At 47.2% G+C, this 18,516-nt stretch overlaps 2 protein-coding genes across 2 annotated transcripts in view; both read right to left on the reverse strand.

The window, feature by feature from the left end:
* The window catches only part of LOC310961431 (saccharopine dehydrogenase-like oxidoreductase), a 36,643-nt gene that overhangs the window by 16,562 nt on the left and 1,565 nt on the right, over window positions 1-18,516 (reverse strand). The window contains exons 2-10 of the mRNA XM_083933482.1: window positions 16,112-16,573; window positions 14,049-14,158; window positions 10,640-10,670; window positions 8,994-9,080; window positions 8,781-8,892; window positions 7,438-7,459; window positions 7,281-7,350; window positions 6,107-6,357; window positions 3,905-4,049 (exon numbers count right to left, since the gene is read on the reverse strand). Coding sequence (XP_083789608.1) covers window positions 3,905-4,049; window positions 6,107-6,357; window positions 7,281-7,350; window positions 7,438-7,459; window positions 8,781-8,892; window positions 8,994-9,080; window positions 10,640-10,670; window positions 14,049-14,158; window positions 16,112-16,199 — 916 coding nt within the window. The 5' untranslated portion in view covers window positions 16,200-16,573. The remainder of the gene's footprint in view (window positions 1-3,904; window positions 4,050-6,106; window positions 6,358-7,280; window positions 7,351-7,437; window positions 7,460-8,780; window positions 8,893-8,993; window positions 9,081-10,639; window positions 10,671-14,048; window positions 14,159-16,111; window positions 16,574-18,516) is intronic.
* On the reverse strand, window positions 11,930-12,267 carry LOC310961886 (late histone H2B.L4-like; the record flags this gene model as incomplete). The annotated part of the gene is given in 2 exon segments (XM_083934178.1): window positions 11,930-12,169; window positions 12,175-12,267. Coding segments are annotated over 2 exon segments (333 nt in total).

The following is an 18,516-nucleotide window of genomic DNA, read 5'->3' on the forward strand; positions in this document are numbered from 1 at the left end:
CGGCAAATGTTCCTTACTTGGTACTTTCTTTGTATTCCCTTGTGGACGAAACAGAACATGAATATTGAAACATGTAAAGGTGGGTAGGAGCAACATTCACCCGTTTGCAAACACTGGGAGCTCAGAGGGATCATCGGACATCGACACGAGGCGACAGAATAAAGGAGCATGCCGATCGAATCCAGTTTAGTTTGTTTCAGGCAAAGGTGGCGGTTACAGGCTTATTTCCTGTTGTGTTGACCTCACACACACACACACACACACACACACAACTGTGGGTCCGTAAAGCTCTGATACAAAGACACTGGATGTCCCCACACTCCCGGTGCGACTCAGGCTCAGAGCGAGGCGTAATTAAACACGTGAACATTCAAGAAAGACATCAAATGAGTGTTGTTCTCATTAGTAATGTACTTCTCATCTCATCTTCAGCCTCTTATCCGGGGTCAGGTCTCAGGGGACCCCAAACTTCCCTTTCCCGGGCCACATTAACCAGCTCTAACTGGGGGATCCTGAGGCGTTCCCAGGCCAGTGTGGAGATCTAATCTCTCCACCTGGTCCTGGGTCTTCCCCGAGGCCTCCTCCCAGCTGGACGTGCCTCGTTTTTCGTGTTTCCTCAGGAGGGGGTCTGGAGTCTCCCTTAGAGAGAGGGGGAGAAGTTCAGCATCCGAGAGGAACTCGGAGTAGAGCCGCTGCTCCTTTGCGTTGAAAGGAGCCAGTTGAGGTGGTTCAGGATCATCTGGTAAGGATGAACCCTGGGCGCCTCCCTAGGGAGGTGTTCCAGGCACGTCCAGCTGGGAGGAGGCCTCGGGGAAGACCCAGGACCAGGTGGAGAGATTAGATCTCCACACTGGCCTGGGAACGCCTCAGGATCCCCCAGTTAGAGCTGGTTAATGTGGCCCGGGAAAGGGAAGTTTGGGGTCCCTGAGACCTGATCCCGGATAAGAGGCTGAAGATGAGATGAGATGAATTTGCTTTTTCATATTTTATATCATTAACGGTCAAATAAAATCAATCTATAAATTTTTTGCCTGTTTCTGAAAATGACCTTGTGTCGCTCAGTCCAAATGTATCGGTGCTTACTGTCGTGATGCTGCAGATATGATCATAAATCCACAATGTTGGGGTCATTCTACACTAAAGGGTGAACATGAGAACACTGAGCACCAAAAGTATAAACACAGGGTAAGTGCCTGAGTTAGTGGAGTTAAATCACTGTATTGCAGACTTGATATTTCTGCACCGAGAGCCGGACTCTACCTGAATTCACACACACAGCGTCGTTCATGCAGACGGTCTTATGATGCTGTGCTTCATAGGGCACTTTGTTCATTTACCAGCATCACATACAGCACGATGTTTCTCTTTAAATGAGTTATATTAAGATGATGAGAGGAATGTTAAGAGTAACCACTTGTATTGAGGTAAACGCGTAGTTATGAAAGTGTCCTGTTCAGTGTCTTAAAGGCTCGTCTGTATCTGGAATCAGGGTTTTTCAAATTAATGTAAATCGTTGTTGTGATGTTTGATGTGTGTGATGAAGGTGTACAGCCCTAGGACATATTCATTTAACAAGGACGGGTCAACAGATGAGAAAAATAATGTTAACATGACTGGAAAAATCACCTTTTGCCCATTAATCATTCAAAAAGACACACGACCCTAATGATCCCACTGACAGCGTCGTCAAAATAGAACAAGAACAAGAAATCTAACGGAACAAAACACAAATATTTACACAGCTACGACAAGGGAACCGCTTAAACACAGATATCCTACTTCTTCTGTTAAAATATAAATATGACGAGCCGTGAGCCCTCGTGTGTTGTTTCTGCAAGGTTCAGCTCAGGATGAAATATCCACACAAAACAGGAGTAAACAGGAGTTTCTGATCCCACAACATGCACGTTTGAGCGCCCTTTAGTTACATCAATCTTAGGCTGACCGCTCAAATTCATAAGTCTAAGTGAGCCACGCTCTTCTCCTCAGGTACAAGTCCAGTCACTGTGGAGGGAATCGCTCTGGATCGTCAGATTACTGCGGATCCCACGTTACGTCGGCTCCAAACTGGACGCTAGGGTGCTGCTCAGGAACTCTGTCGTGGTCACTCTCTGTTTAACAGTGTCCATTACAGCACACGCGTCTGAAACAAGCCGGTCTCAAACAGCCGGTCCGGTGTGCAGCTGAAAGGGTCTCAGTCCGGAGGGTCTAAGTCCGGAGGGTCTCAGTCCGGATGGTCTAAGTCCGGAGGGTCTCAGTCCGGATGGTCTAAGTCCGGAGGGTCTAAGTCCGGAGGGTCTCAGTCCGGATGGTCTAAGTCCGGAGGGTCTAAGTCCGGAGGGGCAGCCAGCGCGCGAGCCCTTCAAAGAACCTCCTCGTGTTCATGATGTAGAAGTCAACGTTGTGAGTGAAGTCGGTGCAAATGTTGGCGTAAGTGTCCACCAGGGTGCAGTAGAGGGCGGTCCCGCCTATGCTGATCACCACGGTCACCAGACACAGCAGCAGGAGGATCAGGCAGGAATCTCCGCCCACCTCATCTACGAGTAAGAAAAGGACATTTGTGATTTGCGCTTCTTGGACTTCGGTGTTCAGACCTTTGAATCCCCCAACAGGCCCTTAGGTGGACCCCTGTTATCGTGTCGTCCCACTCCGCACTCTGGTAACTACACAATCTTTAGTTCATAAACAAGAACGAGTCACACTAAGCTACCAAGAAAAGGTTGGTCGCTGAAATTCCTTGTTCCTATGCAGAACTAGTTTGCGGTTCAACACCTGATTGTGCCAAACCCACAAGGGAGCTGCTTTTTGTCTGCAGAGTGGAAAGATGGCGTCCTCCGCGGCTTTATTGAGCAGTACCGATGCGCTCCTGTCTAAAAATATATATATATGAGTGCTCCATCACCTGCTGGAAGTGCTTGGAAAATGGATGGAGAATGGGAACGTACACGTCTTTTAATAAAGATATTTTTTCATGGTTGTTTTCGTTTGTGGATAAATGAATAAATGAACAAACGAATAGTCATCAATCAAGTACAATTCCTGACTTTTTTTATCTAAAGGACTTAACATTAAAGTTCCCCTTATCGTATATTTGCCTCGTTGTTCTGTTTGGATGCGGTTATGTATTCAGCACTGTTCAGAATCCATTTGGCCCATTTAAGAGGAGAGGTATCGTTGAATCTAACCACCGGGGCGTAGTTCATGTAATCCAGGTGGCATGTACGTTCCCATCCTCTATTTTCCACGCACATCCAGAAGGTGATGGAGCGCTTATATATATATATTCAGACTCGGCCGAAGCCTACTCCATCACTACCATACAGTCTATGGTCACTACCGTTGGGGCTGTAAAATGGTGGATAAAGTGTTTTGAACGTCCGTGAATTGACTCAGAATTTGATCAGTTTGGTCCAATAACATTTGGAAAGTCTAGAAGAGTTGCACAAGTGAATTACTTTGTCCCCATTCAAGTAAAAAGACTGGACGTCTCTTCTGATTGGTTAGGGGAAATCGAATCCCCTTCTACCGCGGAAATCTGTTAGGGGGAACTCACACTGTCCATCCGTACCGTGCCTAAGCACATTTCACGGCGTAAGTCGAGTTCGTTTGACCAGTGTGAGTGCAACCGTACCACGTCTAGGTGCTTTCCATTATGTGGCCAAAAGACTGAGTGCTTTTGTAAGTAAAGCGACGCATCGCCATGACGTCAATCAATGCGTGTGACGGCATTCACGCCGAGGCCCAGGTAGTGTGAGTACAAACGGGCCTGGCCCGCGGGGGGAGATGTAGGCAATGTCAGACTGAAGATGGAAACGGAGTTGACAGTTCTGTCTGTTATCAGGAAGGACCTTCGTCCTGGAACATGGATTCTGATAGAAACGTTAACATTAAACTTCCACTGTACCTTGCTCAGTGCCGTCCTCTGGCTCACTGAAGCGAACTTTGCGTTTGGAGTTTTGTTTGGTAACAACGTCGCTCGGGGGAGGTAATCCATCCAGTGACGCTCTCCTCCTCTTCAAAATGGACACCAGACCATCTGGGGAGGAACTCTGGAGGAGACACAGACACAAGAGCAGTGACCACCGATGTTTGACTCTTTTGACCCAGAACCTGATAAGAACAGAACAGAACAACATGTTTTTTAAAGAGAGATGCTTCAGCTCAACCCTGTTTGCCAGTGTCTCAGGAAAGAAGGAAAGATACAAATCTAATAACATACAGACAGTTTAATATAACCTGACGATACTGGATTTTTTTGAGGAGTTGTTTTTCTAAATTTTTTTAACCAACAAATCCCTTAAATGTGTTTTCAAAGAGTGTGTCCAAGTTATGCACCGAGCGGAACATTTTAAAGTAAACATGTGGGGGCGGCACGGTGCTGTGGTGGTTAGCACTGTCGCCTCACAGTGAGAGGGTTCCTGGTTGAATCCCGGCTGGGGCCCTTCTGTGTGGAGTTTGCATGTTGTCCCCGTGTCTGCGTGGGTTTTCTCCGGGTTCTCCGGTTTCCTCCCACAGTCCAAAGACGTGCAGGTGTTCGGTTCATTGATGACTCTAAATCACCCGTAGGTGTGAATGGTTGTCTGTCTCTGTTCGTCTCTATGTGTCCTGTGATAGACTGGCGTCCTGTCCAGGGTGGACCCCGCCTCACACCCGATGTCAGCTGGGATCGGCTCCAGCCCCCCGAGACCCCGACAGGGACAAGAGGCTGAAGATGAATGAATGATGACGAATAAACTTGTGAAGGGAGGTTACACTTTGTAATGGCGTCACTATTTCTGCAAACACTAGAAGTTCATGCAACTTATCAGCTGTATTATCTTCATTAAACTATTATATTACTTTCATGATATGATGATGATAACGATATAAATCTGCAGTAAAGCAAATATATCAGCCTTACTAACTACCTCAGTATCAACACCACTACAGGCCTGCCTTTCATTTACTGCTGCACTGAGATTTGGTGTTTCTTATAAAGTGACTGAAAAAGAGAATATGTAAGCGTGCTTGGTAAAAACAAATTCAAAACCCTCATGAAATATGACTCAACTAGAGTCCCACCCATGCCCCAGCCGGCCGATCCTCCACTGGATTACATAACCGCCTTCAGTGTGCGCTGCGTGTTTGGAATAACTCTGAGTTCATCTCTACCTCTAAGGAAGAACCGGGCCCCCGCAGCTCCGTGTTTCAGCCAGAACATGGTGTCTTGGCTCAGGCCCCGGTTCAGTAATCTATAGCACATTTGTCAGGGTGAACGTCACAAGTGTCGGGCCACACCAGTGAACATGGGTGGAGGGTTTAGAGAGGGTGGCGATGATCTCACCGAGGGACCGCAGAGATCATTCATGGAGTGTCGAGAATACAACATAGGGCGCACTCTCACTGTTCCTCCGTCCCGTGCCCCGTGCTTTAGGGTCCTTGTCCCCCCCTCCAGGCCCGTTTGTACTCACACTACCTGGGCCTCGGAGAATGCTTCTTGCTGCCTATACGTCATCACGCCGAAACACGTCACACGCATTGATGACGTCATGGCGATGCGTGGCTTTGTTTCCAGATCTTTCCGTAGACCTCGGAGTTTTTGTGCGTCTTGTCGACTGTTTTTGAATCTTTTCATCGACCAAATCTGCAGTAAACACTCCACCTCCGCATCACACCAACGTGAACCTTTCACCGCCATTGTTTGAAATGTCCGCGCATGGTCCCTCCTTCTTTTTTCTACGTCCCAACAGGCGCACAGGAAATGACCTCAGAACCGCCGTAGGCCTCGTGCTCGTACACGTGCGCACGCTCGTGCTCGTACACGTGCAAACATGCTTTACAAAAGCCCACCTCTCCCAAACGGGCCATGGACCGCAAGCGTGCCGCTCCTATGTTGCACTCACACTGGTCAAAGGAACCAGACTTTACCCGTGAAACATGCTTGGGCACGGTACGGATGGACAGTGTGAGTGCGCCCTTATGGAAATACGGTCTATTGTACTTTCTGCTCACATACAGCAGGGATGGCAAAGATATTTCTACCCCTCCCTCTTATATCCAAATGTCCAGCAATAGATTTAGCCAGACAAATATAGAATGATATGTCTGGTAAAAGGTGTGTTCCTACCCCCTCTGTGTGGGACAGCTTGGCCAGGTCCTTGTCTGAAGCCTGGGGGACTCCTGCTGGCCACTCCACCTTCACCTCCTCCTCTGGTGTCTCCTCACACAGCTCCTCCTCCGCCACTTCCCGTCCTTCCTCGTATGTCTCTTCTTCTTCTTCTCTTTCCTCCTCTTCGCCTCCCTCCTGTGGTAAGGGAAGCTCTGAGTCCACGCTTCGCTCTTGTTCTCCATCCTGGTGTGTCGTTTCAGGCTCGTTGACTGGCATGTGAGAGAAACACGGAGAGTGGTTATTAATTATGGATTATTGCTTAAGCCTCACTGTATGTGAACTGAATGCTGGTGTAATGATACAGAGGTCCTGTGTAGCTAAATGTGTCCATGGGTGGATTAGAAGATCTCTGTGCTAACTCCACCAGGCAAAACCTGCGTACGTGTAGAGTCGCTAACAGCCGGACGTGGCTAACACTGATTAGCTCAGGGCAGCACGGTGAAGGCATTCAAAGGTCTTTTTTAACCACTAATGCTGCTGAAAATAACCTCAAACCTCTGCAGCAGCATGAGAAGAGTCCCTACACACAACAAAGTACCAATGGGCTCCTTCCTTTGGGATTGACTTTGGTAATCCACTGTAATGGACTTTACTATGAGAGGAGCTGGTACAGGGGCCAGTAGGTAAGTCTTTAAAACACTCTTTTAATAAACTCTGGCCTCACTAACTACACTGTTGCTGCTTCGTTTAATTGACAGATGAGAGAAACTGACAACGAACGTCTCTTTCAGTATTTCAGGACGTCCGTCGGGGCTTTTAATGACTCGCTCGCTCCTGATATTCACGGCACTCTTTCTGTGAAACGCCCGACGCTGCCCAAACGATTTGTGGTGGTACTACAATGTTTGGTTCGGGATACGGGATACGGACATAAATACGAACGAAATGTACGTAGAACACAGACAGACGGCTCCTTCCGTACCCGTATGCGTCTCTAACATGGAGCAGAAATGAGCCTTTAGGCTGCTACACCAACCAGCTCTAGTTTGGTCTTGGTCATGGTCTCGAACCCTCGAGTCTTTTTCTAGTCTGGGTCTTGATACTGACAACAACACTAGTGTTTAGTCCAATAAGCAAATGATAGCATGCAGTTAGCATTAGGCTCCAGGCCAACAGTAACAGGTGTGTTTACCTTTATCAGGACAGGGTTGTAGCGTCTCATTCTTGCTCTGAATGTCTTTCGATGTAGCATTCAAGGGGTTCTGTTGCATCACACGTAATAATGATATATTAATCATTTATCACATGAGCAATGATCAATATAGAAAGGGAAGGTGCACATGTCTTACCTGTTCTGCACTGATGGATGGTCTGAGGAAGAGGACGAGAGATAGAGACAAAGGGAGGACAGATAGACAGACAGACAGACAACAGGAAGTAGAGAGAAAGAAAAGAGGGAGAAGTAGAGAGGGGTGAGACAAGGTTAATATTGTTACTTCATTTATTTAAAGCTAACAGTCTCCACAGGCCTTTCCAGCGAGAGTTGGCATATGTTCTACGAAAATAAATGACTTTGAGCAGCAATAACACGCCAAGAGTCGCAGGATACACACGCACACATCAGCATCGAACACGCAGACCCGCGCTGTTTGTCTTTCTTATGGAACTCGCTATCCCGCGGAAATCTGTTCTGCACGGTTTTCCCAAAGGATTCCCACATGACTCTGTCTCCTCAGTGTTTCTTCGTGCATTAGTAATGAGTCTGAGTCTTCAGCATGTCCACACGGGAGACGGAGATAGAGGTCAATTACGGCAAAGCAAAACGGGCGCTAAAAGGTTTCTGTCTGACAGTGAAATGAAGGTAGTGGGAGGAAATGGCATGAGAGGAATCGGGTCGAGACGCGGAGCTGTTTATAGTTTGTGCTTGTACTGAGGTGCGAGAAACATCAAGAACACGACTTTACTTACTTATACATGACAAAGAAATGCTGGAGAGAGTGGAGAGGCTGCTTTTGTGTCTGGACGGGCTCATCAGACGACAGAGTGTCTGGATGTCATCTGAGGGCGCACTCACACTGTCCACCCGTACCGTGCCCCAGCACGTTTCACGGCTATAGTCTAGTATGTTGAAACCAGTGTGAGTGCAACTGTACCGCGCCTAGGTGCGACACGCTTGCTGTCCACGGTCCGTGTGGGAGAGGTGGGCTTTAGTAAAGCACGTTTGCACTCGACGAGCACGAGCGTGCGCACGTGTACGAGCACGAGGCCTACGGCGGTTCTGAGGTAATTTCCTGTGCGCCTGTTGGGACATAGAAAAAAGAAGGAGGGACCATGCGCGGACATTTAAAACAATGGCGGTGAAAGGTTCACGTTGGTGTGATGCGGAGGTGGAGTGTTTACTGCAGATTTGGTCGATGAAAAGATTCAAAAACAGTCGACAAGACGCACAAAAACTCTGAGGTCTACGGAAAGATTTGCAAACAAAGCCACGCATCGCCATGACGTCATCAATGCGTGTGACGTGTTACGGCGTGATGACGTATAGGCAGCAAGAAGCATTCTCCGAGGCCCAGGTAGTGAGAGTACAAACGGGCCTGGAGAGGAGGACAAGGACCCTAAAGCACGGGGCGCGGGACGGAGGCACAGTGGGAGGGCGCCCTGATACGTGTTGTGTCGATGTGTTGTGGAGTACCTGAGGTGGGTCCTGCAGATCCAGCTCAGGGTCTCGATGTGTTTCTCACTGATGCCGTCCGTCTCAGCAGGCAAACTGCTCTCATCGCTCTTCTTCTCTCTCCACTGGCTCTCTGGGAGCACAAAAAATAAATGCACACGTCCGCTCTTTCTCTCGATATTGCACAGATTTACAATCACGTTTATTATTCACTGATAATATTTTGAGCAGTACCCCAGTTCTCCTGCAGGGCAGTGAGGTTGCAGAGCAGACGTTCATGGTAGAGCTTCTCCAGCTGCAGGAACTGGATGGCCCACTGGTCTGGTGGCGTCAAAGTTAAAGACGCCAACTGAGACTTTTAATTTGAAGGTCTCTGAGGAGCTACAGGTTTAGTCATTTTATTTTCTGTTACAGTTTTATTCAACAAAGTATAACACAGGAAAATCACCCCAGGGTCTTTTTCGGCAAATCCACTCATCAAATAAACCATCGAGACAGTTTTTTTTTCGTATAACAACTATTAACTGAGAAATCCTGTAGAGTGGCTAACAGCCGGACGTGGCTAACAGTGATTAGCTCGGGGCAGCACGGTGAAGGCATTCAAAGGTCTTTTTTAACCACTAATGCTGCTGAAAATAACAGCAAACCTCTGCAGCAGCATGAGAAGAGTCCCTACACACACAACAAAGCACCAATGGGCTCCTTCCTTTGGGATTGACTTTGGTAATCCACTGTAATGGACTTTACTATGAGAGGAGCTGGTACAGGGGCCAGTAGGGAAGTCTTTAAAACACTCTTAATAAACTCTGGGTTCACTAACTACGCTGTTGCTGCTTTGTTTTGCATTTAACGGATTAACAGTGTCCATGTTATGATCACGCATGAAAACAAAGTAAGACTAAAGAAATATTATAATATATTAATATTATTTTAAAAGCAATATTCCTGCATGAATCATGAGTTCAGAACCCTCCCTCCCATACATAAAGACACTTTCTCTCTGCTTCTCTTTCCCCCAAACACACACACGTAAACATACACACACCGTCCTGGTTGTGGCTGACAGCTGTTGCCAGACCAACAGCACAAACAGAGCCAGAGGAAACTACTCCTTCAAGTCTTCAGGGCTTTCAGCCAAAGTGTGGGGAACACCCAGTGACCGAGAGACACATGAACAGACAGAAAACAATAAGACACACAATGATGTGGCCGACAGAAAGATAGACCAGGAGAAAACTTCCGGTTTGATCCAATCAGGAAGCTCCGTCAGCGTCAGTTCTCTGAGTGTCCACTAGGGGCAGGTTTCATAACAGAGCAGTTTCTCATTGAGCCCCATGTTAAACAGGCCGTTTACACAGCATCATTAAACCTGTTTAAGGACAAAAGAACATTCTAGTCTGTGTGTTTAGCTCATATCTCCATGACAACACTGAGGGGGAGGGGCTAGTTTTTATCTTATTGGAGGTTAAAGTTTATGAATAATTAGGGGCGTGGCCTCTTGAGTGACAGCTAGCCTCTGGCCCTCACTTCTCCTTGGAGGTAAACGTCAGCCAGATGGACGTACGCCCCTCCCCCCAACGTCCCATACATGCCCTTTTTTGGTCAGAGGAAATGAGGCGGAGTCAAAGTCTGACAAGAAGGAGACTCCCGTAGGCGAGGACGATTGGATCAAGTTGACAGAACGGATCCCGACAGAGACGCTACGTCCATTTTTTATACAGTCTATGGTTCTAACATGTGTCTCTATGGGGATTGACTCACTTTTGGAGCCAGCCTCAAGTGGCCACTCGATGAACTGCAGTTTTGGGAACTTCTGTATCATTGTTGTTGGACCTGGAGGTCGTGGCTTGATAAAAACAGATCAGAATACGAAAGGATACAGTCCTCTTTGAGCGAGTAGGCCTCTGCAATCTGAAAAAAAATAGATAAATAAGTGATTAAACAGGAGGCACACACACACCAGTGCTCTATACAGTATTGTACATCACTTGTGAAACAATGGCATTAACCCATCAAAGCACACGGGGACCTTAAACCACATTGCTGTGCACTGAAAATGATGTTGTCAAACCTACGTCAATGTAGATGTTTTGCTTTGAAATTCACCAAATTCCTTCAAAGATGAAGATCACATGACAGCGTCATACCAAGAGGCTGAACCACGGAGACACCCTGTCAGACATGAAGTCACATGCAGCTAGTTATGGTCCGGATTAACGTGTCTCTGCTGGCTTTCCTCTCCACATCCATTCGACTTTACAACTTAATGAAGCGGGAGACGGGGAAGTTTCACCACCTCAGATATTCCTCTGTAGTTCCATGATACCGCAACTTATGATGACTTTCATTAGCGATTAATCTGCTGACTCTTCTCTAGATTTCCTAGTGTAAATGACCAAGTCACAATTTGGGAAAAGTGCCCTTGTAATTTGCCAAACGTGAGTAATTCAGATTGTTTGTTTGATGTGTCCGATGTACAATCAATGAGGGCTGCCTCCAAAAAGTCGACCAATAAGTCATTAGTCAACCAAAGTTTCATTGGTCCGTTGGTCGCAGGAAAACATTTGGAGCCGTGTCAAAATTGTGTGACTGGCAGCTTGTCTAAAAGGCTGGAGGGCTTTTAATTTGAAGGGCCGGATACAGGAAGTCGTTATACTCACTCATTGTCAGTGGGGTTTGTTTAGACACGAGTCCCTTCAGCATCAAATCATTTGCTGGTTCGTTCCCTAAATGTCCCCCTCTTAAATCCACACACACACACGTTCCTATTACACTACTGCCCTTACTACGAGCCTGACTCAGAAGTTGGATGTTCCTGATTTCTGATTACAAGTGAACGCAGCATAACCGTAACGAGCTCCACCTGCAGAGCAACCGATGTCAGCACTATTTACATTTAGCCCGGGAACGTCGCCACAGACACGGATATTAGAATACACAGCAACAGGCAAGTGTGAGTGCTTTCATTAGTGTCTCATATGATCGATCGCCGTTGTTGTAACTCACTCTTTGATGGAATTTAACTTAAAAGATAATTAACTCGATGAAAATCTTACAGATTATATCTTTTTTTGTTTTTGTGCTTCTGTTTATTGAAATCAACCAGGTTACTAAAGGAAGTACAGTTTGTGACCCTTTTCATAAACAACCTCCAGAGTGTGTTGGAGTCCTTATTTGGAGCTGGTGTACTTGGTGACAGCCTTGGTTCCCTCAGACACGGCGTGTTTCGCCAGCTCCCCGTGCAGCAGCAGTCTCACTGCGGTCTGCACCTCTCTGCTGGTGATGCTGGAGCGTTTATTGTACTGAGCCTGCCGGGACGCCTCTGTGGCGATCCGCTCAAACAGGTCATTCACGAAGGAGTTCATGATGCTCACTGCTCTGCTAGAAATCCCCGTGTCCGGATGAACCTGTTCAACACTTTATAGATGTACATCGCGTAAGTCTCTCTTCTTTTGCCCCGTTTCTCCCCTGAACCCTTCCCCTTCTTTTTAGACACATCATTAGGCATTTCTTTCAAACGCTATGTTGAGTAATTTAGGAATAAGTATTATTATATCTTTAACTAATGATTTTGTCACATCGCGGTGAGGTTTGTCCTGTCTCTGGGTTTTCTGTCTTGTGAATTTCCTGTTTTATTTTGAAAAGTAACTCTCCTCTCGTTCCAGGTCACTTCCTCTTGTGTCACCGGTCCGACGTCCTCCCCTGATCCCTGATTGTTTCCACCTGTGTCGTCCCTCCTCATGTGTATATAGTCTTTGTCTTCCCCTGTCTGCGTTGCCAGAGTATTTCGTGTGTCTCGTCGAGTACCTCCAGCCTCCTTCACAGCCTTGTTCACAGTCTTGATCGTTGTCCAGTTAAGTATTGCCAAGTTTTCTTTCCTGTCTAGTTTTTGTTAATAATATTTTTGATCAGTCTTCTGGTTCTAGTTAGGTCATTTTATAGCTTTTGTCCCTCCCTTCGTTTGGAGCGCTCTTCTTTCCTTTAAAGTGTGTACCCAGTGAGAGTAGCTTCATTTTTATAGCCTGCGAGCCTTCCTTGAGAAGTGATTTTCTGTTCGATTCATTTCATAGATTGAGATTTTGAGATTAGAGTAGTTCTTCTTTTTCCTCCTTTGTTCTTCTGTGTTGTCTGTCATCCTGTGTCTAGTCATCCTGTGTCTTGAGATTTTAATAGTCTGTTGTTAATCATTCTGTCTGAAGAGTTGCTGCGCAGAAAATAAAACCTGTCATTACGGCCGCCTATCTGCATCTGAGTCCTCTCTTTCTGCCAAGCCTGACAGATTTAAAGTTAAAGTTTTGCTGGCACACATGCCCAAATATGGTCCTTCAGGTGTAATAGAGTATGAGAGACACTGTCCATGTTTCGGCTGAACGTGGCTTTTTGAGTGTAGCGTAACTCACACCAAACTCCTTGATTTTGAGTTTATATATAACAGAATTATAACTCTAAGCTCTCACAGTAACACATCCTGTACCGGTAACTGCTGATCGCCCTGCATTACTCTCCTTTCCTTTCATAGCATTTGAGTAAAAACAGCGTCGCCTTTGTTCCGTGATTACTGGAGTTGGCACTGAAGCAAAGCAAACTACAAACCTCTCAAAGTGCTTTGAATAGCCAGACAAATTAATCATAATGTCGAAGTATTGTTAGGAGATTGCGGTCTACAAAGTATTACACGAGCAACGTGGAGCCCTGATCCTTTTCCCCGACACTGAACGGAACTACACACACACGTGTCACACCTCTAATTAACACGTCTGCTTGAACACAAGGACTCTGATCTGAGGGGGTGGAGGCGGCAGAAGAGAGGGCATTAGACATGGGAACAAAAGGGTAAAGGGTTGCCAGTTCAAATCCCCGTACCTGCGTTGTAGAACAGTTGCATAAATGTTCTTTTCTGCTTCAGTGACTGCTGATGATGTCTCCGGGAGCAACGCACTTTTAGATTTTTCAGACCTGGAGCTTTAATAACGATGAACCATCGCGGCAAAGAAGCTGTTTTCTATGTTTGAGAAACAGCAGCTCAGGGATTTTTCTTTATTTTTGTCCCAGCTTACTGAGAAAACAGAGACTTTGGAATAAGGTCACACAAGAGGACTGCCACACAAACACACACATGAAACACACAGAGACTCACAAACGTGTGTATGCGTACACACCCACACACAAAGCCATTCTGTCTGACTAAATGAAGACACATATTCCTTCTGGATTTGGGTGGAACAAGCCTCTCACCTTCTCTCAAACATTCACACACACACACACACGAATGCACGTACACACACACACCTGGTGCAGGGAGTGTGGCAGCATTGTGTAGTCACTGTTGTCTCTGAGGGACTGAAGGGAGGCCAGCAGCTCCGGGCCGGGCCCCGGCACTTCATCTCTGGAGACGCTTCCTGGAAACAGACGACACAAACAAATGCTTCGTTAATATGTGAATAACTAACTCACAGAGTTCATGTGTAAATCAGGACCACAGTATGTTTTCTGAGGCTCATTTGCACCACGGTGGTTTATGTACAAGTTGAACTGTCTATGTACATCCTTACTCAGGTTAGATTAGAAGTTTATTGAGCAGAGACAAATATATTGTACATTGTTTCATATGAAATATAAAATAGATGCCATGTATTCAGGTTTCTAGTTGAGACCAATGTGCAACCCCTGTCCCTGGTGAGGCCTTTACTAATAGTTACAGGGGCACGTCACCTATTTAACATATACTGGTTTACTCACACTCAAAGCGCAGTTTACCAAATAATCCCGTTTTAGAGATATTTACAAAGGTATGGTGTCCAAACTGTCCCGGCTCCTGTTGGTGGGAGGCTGCGAATGCGCTTCTAGAGCTGGGGTTAGGAAACGAGATTGCTCAGGTATTAGACAGGAGTTTGATTGGGATGTTACCCGGTCCGCAATTCAAGCCCTGACTGCACGCTCCCGTTGTTCTATACTCTGGTCCAGTTGATGGCGTATAAACCGGTATAAACCCGCAGCTGGTTTGCCAAGAACAGGAAGAAAACAAAATGGATGCTTGCCATCAACTGGAGCAGTGTGGAGTGTGGATTGGGAGATGCACATGCGTGGGACGCCAGACCCTCCGTAATGTGTGAGTCTAACCGCATGTGCATCAGCATGATCACACTAATAACAGTCCGCAGCCGGAAATTTGGTTAAAATCACTGTAAAAAAAGCTGTGATAAAATCGTGATCGTGATTTTACTGTAAAAACAAATCATGTAATGTTATTTTGGCCATATCCCCACCTCTAGTTCCAAGATCGCATTTTGGCTGATGCCCATTTCCGCCTCTTTCGCCTCAAGGACTTTTAACCTGCATGCAACCAAAGCCCGCTCCACCAATCAACACTACAGACACCAGAACTCTTCCAATACCTCAATCTTGCCCCGTTGCCTCAATTCTGCACTCAAATGCAGGTCTCTGTATCTGCAGAGAGGTATGGGCCATGGCGGCCATATTTGTTCTTAGCATGGCTGTGATCACTGACCTGGTAAGACTGCAAGACACTTTGTGTGTGTGTGTGTGTGTGTGTGTGTGTGTGTGTAACCACAGCAGGTTGCCATCAGTGACAGCCTGGCAGCCCATCGCCTGCAGCCATTCCTGTGACAATTAGTCAGTGTTAACTGCAGTGTATAGTGCACCTCTTATGTAACGTAGTGTGTCAGCTGCAGCTGTACAGTACATCGCAAACATCCAAGAGTATTGGCCGTGGCTTCCTTACAGCTTAGCATCATCCCGATCGTCTTAAGCTCTGTTGTTTTCCGGCGCACTCGAGTAGTTTGTGTGAAACTGTGGTTCACAGATGGATGATAAGCTTTCAATCAGCAGTTCTCTGCAGAACAACACACGGTACCGTCCTCATGAATCTGTCTGCTGTCACGTTTAAAGACGAGGTTTAAAGAGAGGCTTTCTAATGAATGAGCTCTAATGAGTGGTATATTTCAAAGAGTCCTATTCATAGGTTTACAAACCACACAGCAGTCATATACAGAAGGGGTCAACCCATATGGACTTTTTTAGGGCCATTGCTGATATGGACTGCCAATTTTGTTGAGCCGATATCAGGAGCCGATACTACTTTTGTTCCCTCCGTTGATGATAACAAATGTTACGAGTGTCAAATTTTAAAAAAGGAACAATAATTGACCTTTAAAAAAGCATCTCCAGCAACACGGAGCTTCCTGTGGACACCTGTCTGTGAATAATGACAGGAGAACGCAGCAGCCCGCATCGGCCGATACTGATGCACCTAAAACACGCAGATATCGGCCGGGCGATGTATCGCTCTGTCACTAATGTACAGTTGTATTAGATAAAAACAAGACGGATACCTGTGGCACCGTCGATGTACACCTCTTCCTCTCTCTGAGTTGTCCCGGTGTCGGGACCTTTCGACGGGATGGCGTTCTTGTTACCCATCGCCTCCGTCACCGCAGCAACCTTGTCCTCCGAGTCGACGTTCCCCAAAAGCTTCTCTGAGACCCACCAGTTGCTCTAAGCTCCCAGGAAGGACTCAAGGGCGTCCCATGCACCGGAGAATGAGGCTTCTGCAGGTCTGGTTTGTTGTCACTCGTGACGGAGCATGTGATTTAATCCTCCATCGCCTCTCCTGGGTGGTCAAGAAAGGAGAGATCTGAAATGTCCACCATAGTCTACGAAGGCTGGGCAGTGGAGGGTGATGCCCTCATATTATTTGGAGACTTTCCGCAGGCTTCTGGATGGTTCCTCGTGCTCTCCTTCTCCTCTCTTACATGCAGAATTCAGTGGAGCCTCCTTTCTTTGTCCCCTGAGAGCTGTCAAAAAAAGAGGTGCATTTTAATAAGAGAGCATGCATTCAGTGTGCTCTAAGAGGGAGCGGACACACAAACAGAGAGGGGAGACAGTTGAATGCAAAGAGAAGCGGCATTGCTGGTGAAATGGCAGTTATGTCACGGACTAAAAGGGTCGTCTTTGTGTCTAAACCACGACTGCCCATTGAGGCGAGGCAGAGTGCTTGGTTCTGAATAACTTCTATGTTGGAAATAACTTCATGGTCGTGTGTAAAGTAGAATAATTAGCAGTGAGAACGTCCCAGTGCAGACAGACAGCACACTGTGTATTATCAATAATCCATTCTTACACTTGATTCTACCAGTCAGGGACGTTTAGCAGTGAGGGTCGAGTTACTATTATTCATTTCATTCACTCGGGCGTTTGTGAATGTGATTTAAATGTTAATAACACACATTTGCCCTTCTGATAGACGCCGCCTTGTTCCCAACGAGACCAAGTGTAAACAGAAACGCGAGCAGCTCTGTGACGCTCTGCAGCTTTGAACTAAGAGCCCGACAACACTGAGACGGGCTTTCCTGTAACCGCACAACTTCAGTCTGGTTTAGGATCTTTAGAAACCGGGTCCAAGAGTGGGAAGATTTGAAAACGCCCCCCATGGCGTTGTGGTCTGGACGGTGAAAGCTCAGACTTTGTTAAAGGATGGCGTCATGGCCCCACCTCCGACCTCTGACCCCGTGGCGTCACATAACAACAACAGTGCTGCTGCGTGAGAGGACAGAGACGGACCCAGAGACTGTTTCCTGAACTGGACTCTGAGCCACATGCATGGGACTGAATGAGGCCCAGCACAGATTTCTCCCTTTCCCCTGATGCTCTGAATAAGGAGCTAAACTGCTCTAGGCTCTGTTTCTAAATCCAGTTCTAAGAAGCTGTGAAAAGTCTCTAAATGTGGTGAGAAAGTGGCGCCTGGGAGTGCTTTGGGACGGGGAAGGGGCTCCCAGCAGCCCCCTCTGCTCAGTGAGGACACTAACTGCAGAGTGAAGGGGCTCCCAGCAGCCCCCTCTACTCAGTGAGGACACTAACTGCACAGTGAAGGGGCTCCCAGCAGCACCCTCTGCTCAGTGAGGACACTAACTGCAGAGTGAAGGGGCTCCCAGCAGCACCCTCTGCTCAGTGAGGACACTAACTGCAGAGTGAAGGGGCTCCCAGCAGCCCCCTCTGCTCAGTGAGGACACTAACTGCAGAGTGAAGGGGCTCCCAGCAGCCCCCTCTGCTCAGTGAGGACACTAACTGCAGAGTGAAGGGGCTCCCAGCAGCCCCCTCTGCTCAGTGAGGACACTAACTGCAGAGTGAAGGGGCTCCCAGCAGCCCCCTCTGCTCAGTGAGGACACTTACTGCAGAGTGAAGGGGCTCCCAGCAGCCCCCTCTGCTCAGTGAGGACACTAACTGCAGAGTGAAGGGGCTCCCAGCAGCACCCTCTGCTCAGTGAGGACACTAACTGCAGAGTGATGGCTGCATCAGAGTCCAGAACAGCACCAAAGTCTCCACTAAGACCAGAACCAGGGACACGTTTGTCTCTAGGATGGAGGAGGATTTGGAGAGAAACTCTCCGGTGTTTGGATTCTCCACAGCGTCTCCCCGTCTCTTCTTCTCCGTTGTTGGTGTGTTTCTGTGGCAGTTACAGCGCCACCTCCAGGCCTGGCATGGGTACTACAGCGTTTTAGCCGGTTTCACTGGTTTTGTGTGGACGCAGATATTTCTTGAGTCATAAAACTTTTTAAGAACAACAGAGAAAAAAAGGTTTGTTTTCGATCGTGTGGATGAACCCTAAATGCTCACGTTAGCATGCTAATATCCTCAGGAGGACAGTTCTGAAATGCTGATCTTCAGCCCGTTTAAAGGTGACCTATATCTCCCCTATTTTTGCCACAGTCTGACTTACTGAGCCGCAACAAGTCGCACT

This window comes from Echiichthys vipera, assembly GCF_963691815.1.
Source record: "Echiichthys vipera genome assembly, chromosome: 19".
Classification (NCBI taxonomy): domain Eukaryota; kingdom Metazoa; phylum Chordata; class Actinopteri; order Perciformes; family Trachinidae; genus Echiichthys; species Echiichthys vipera.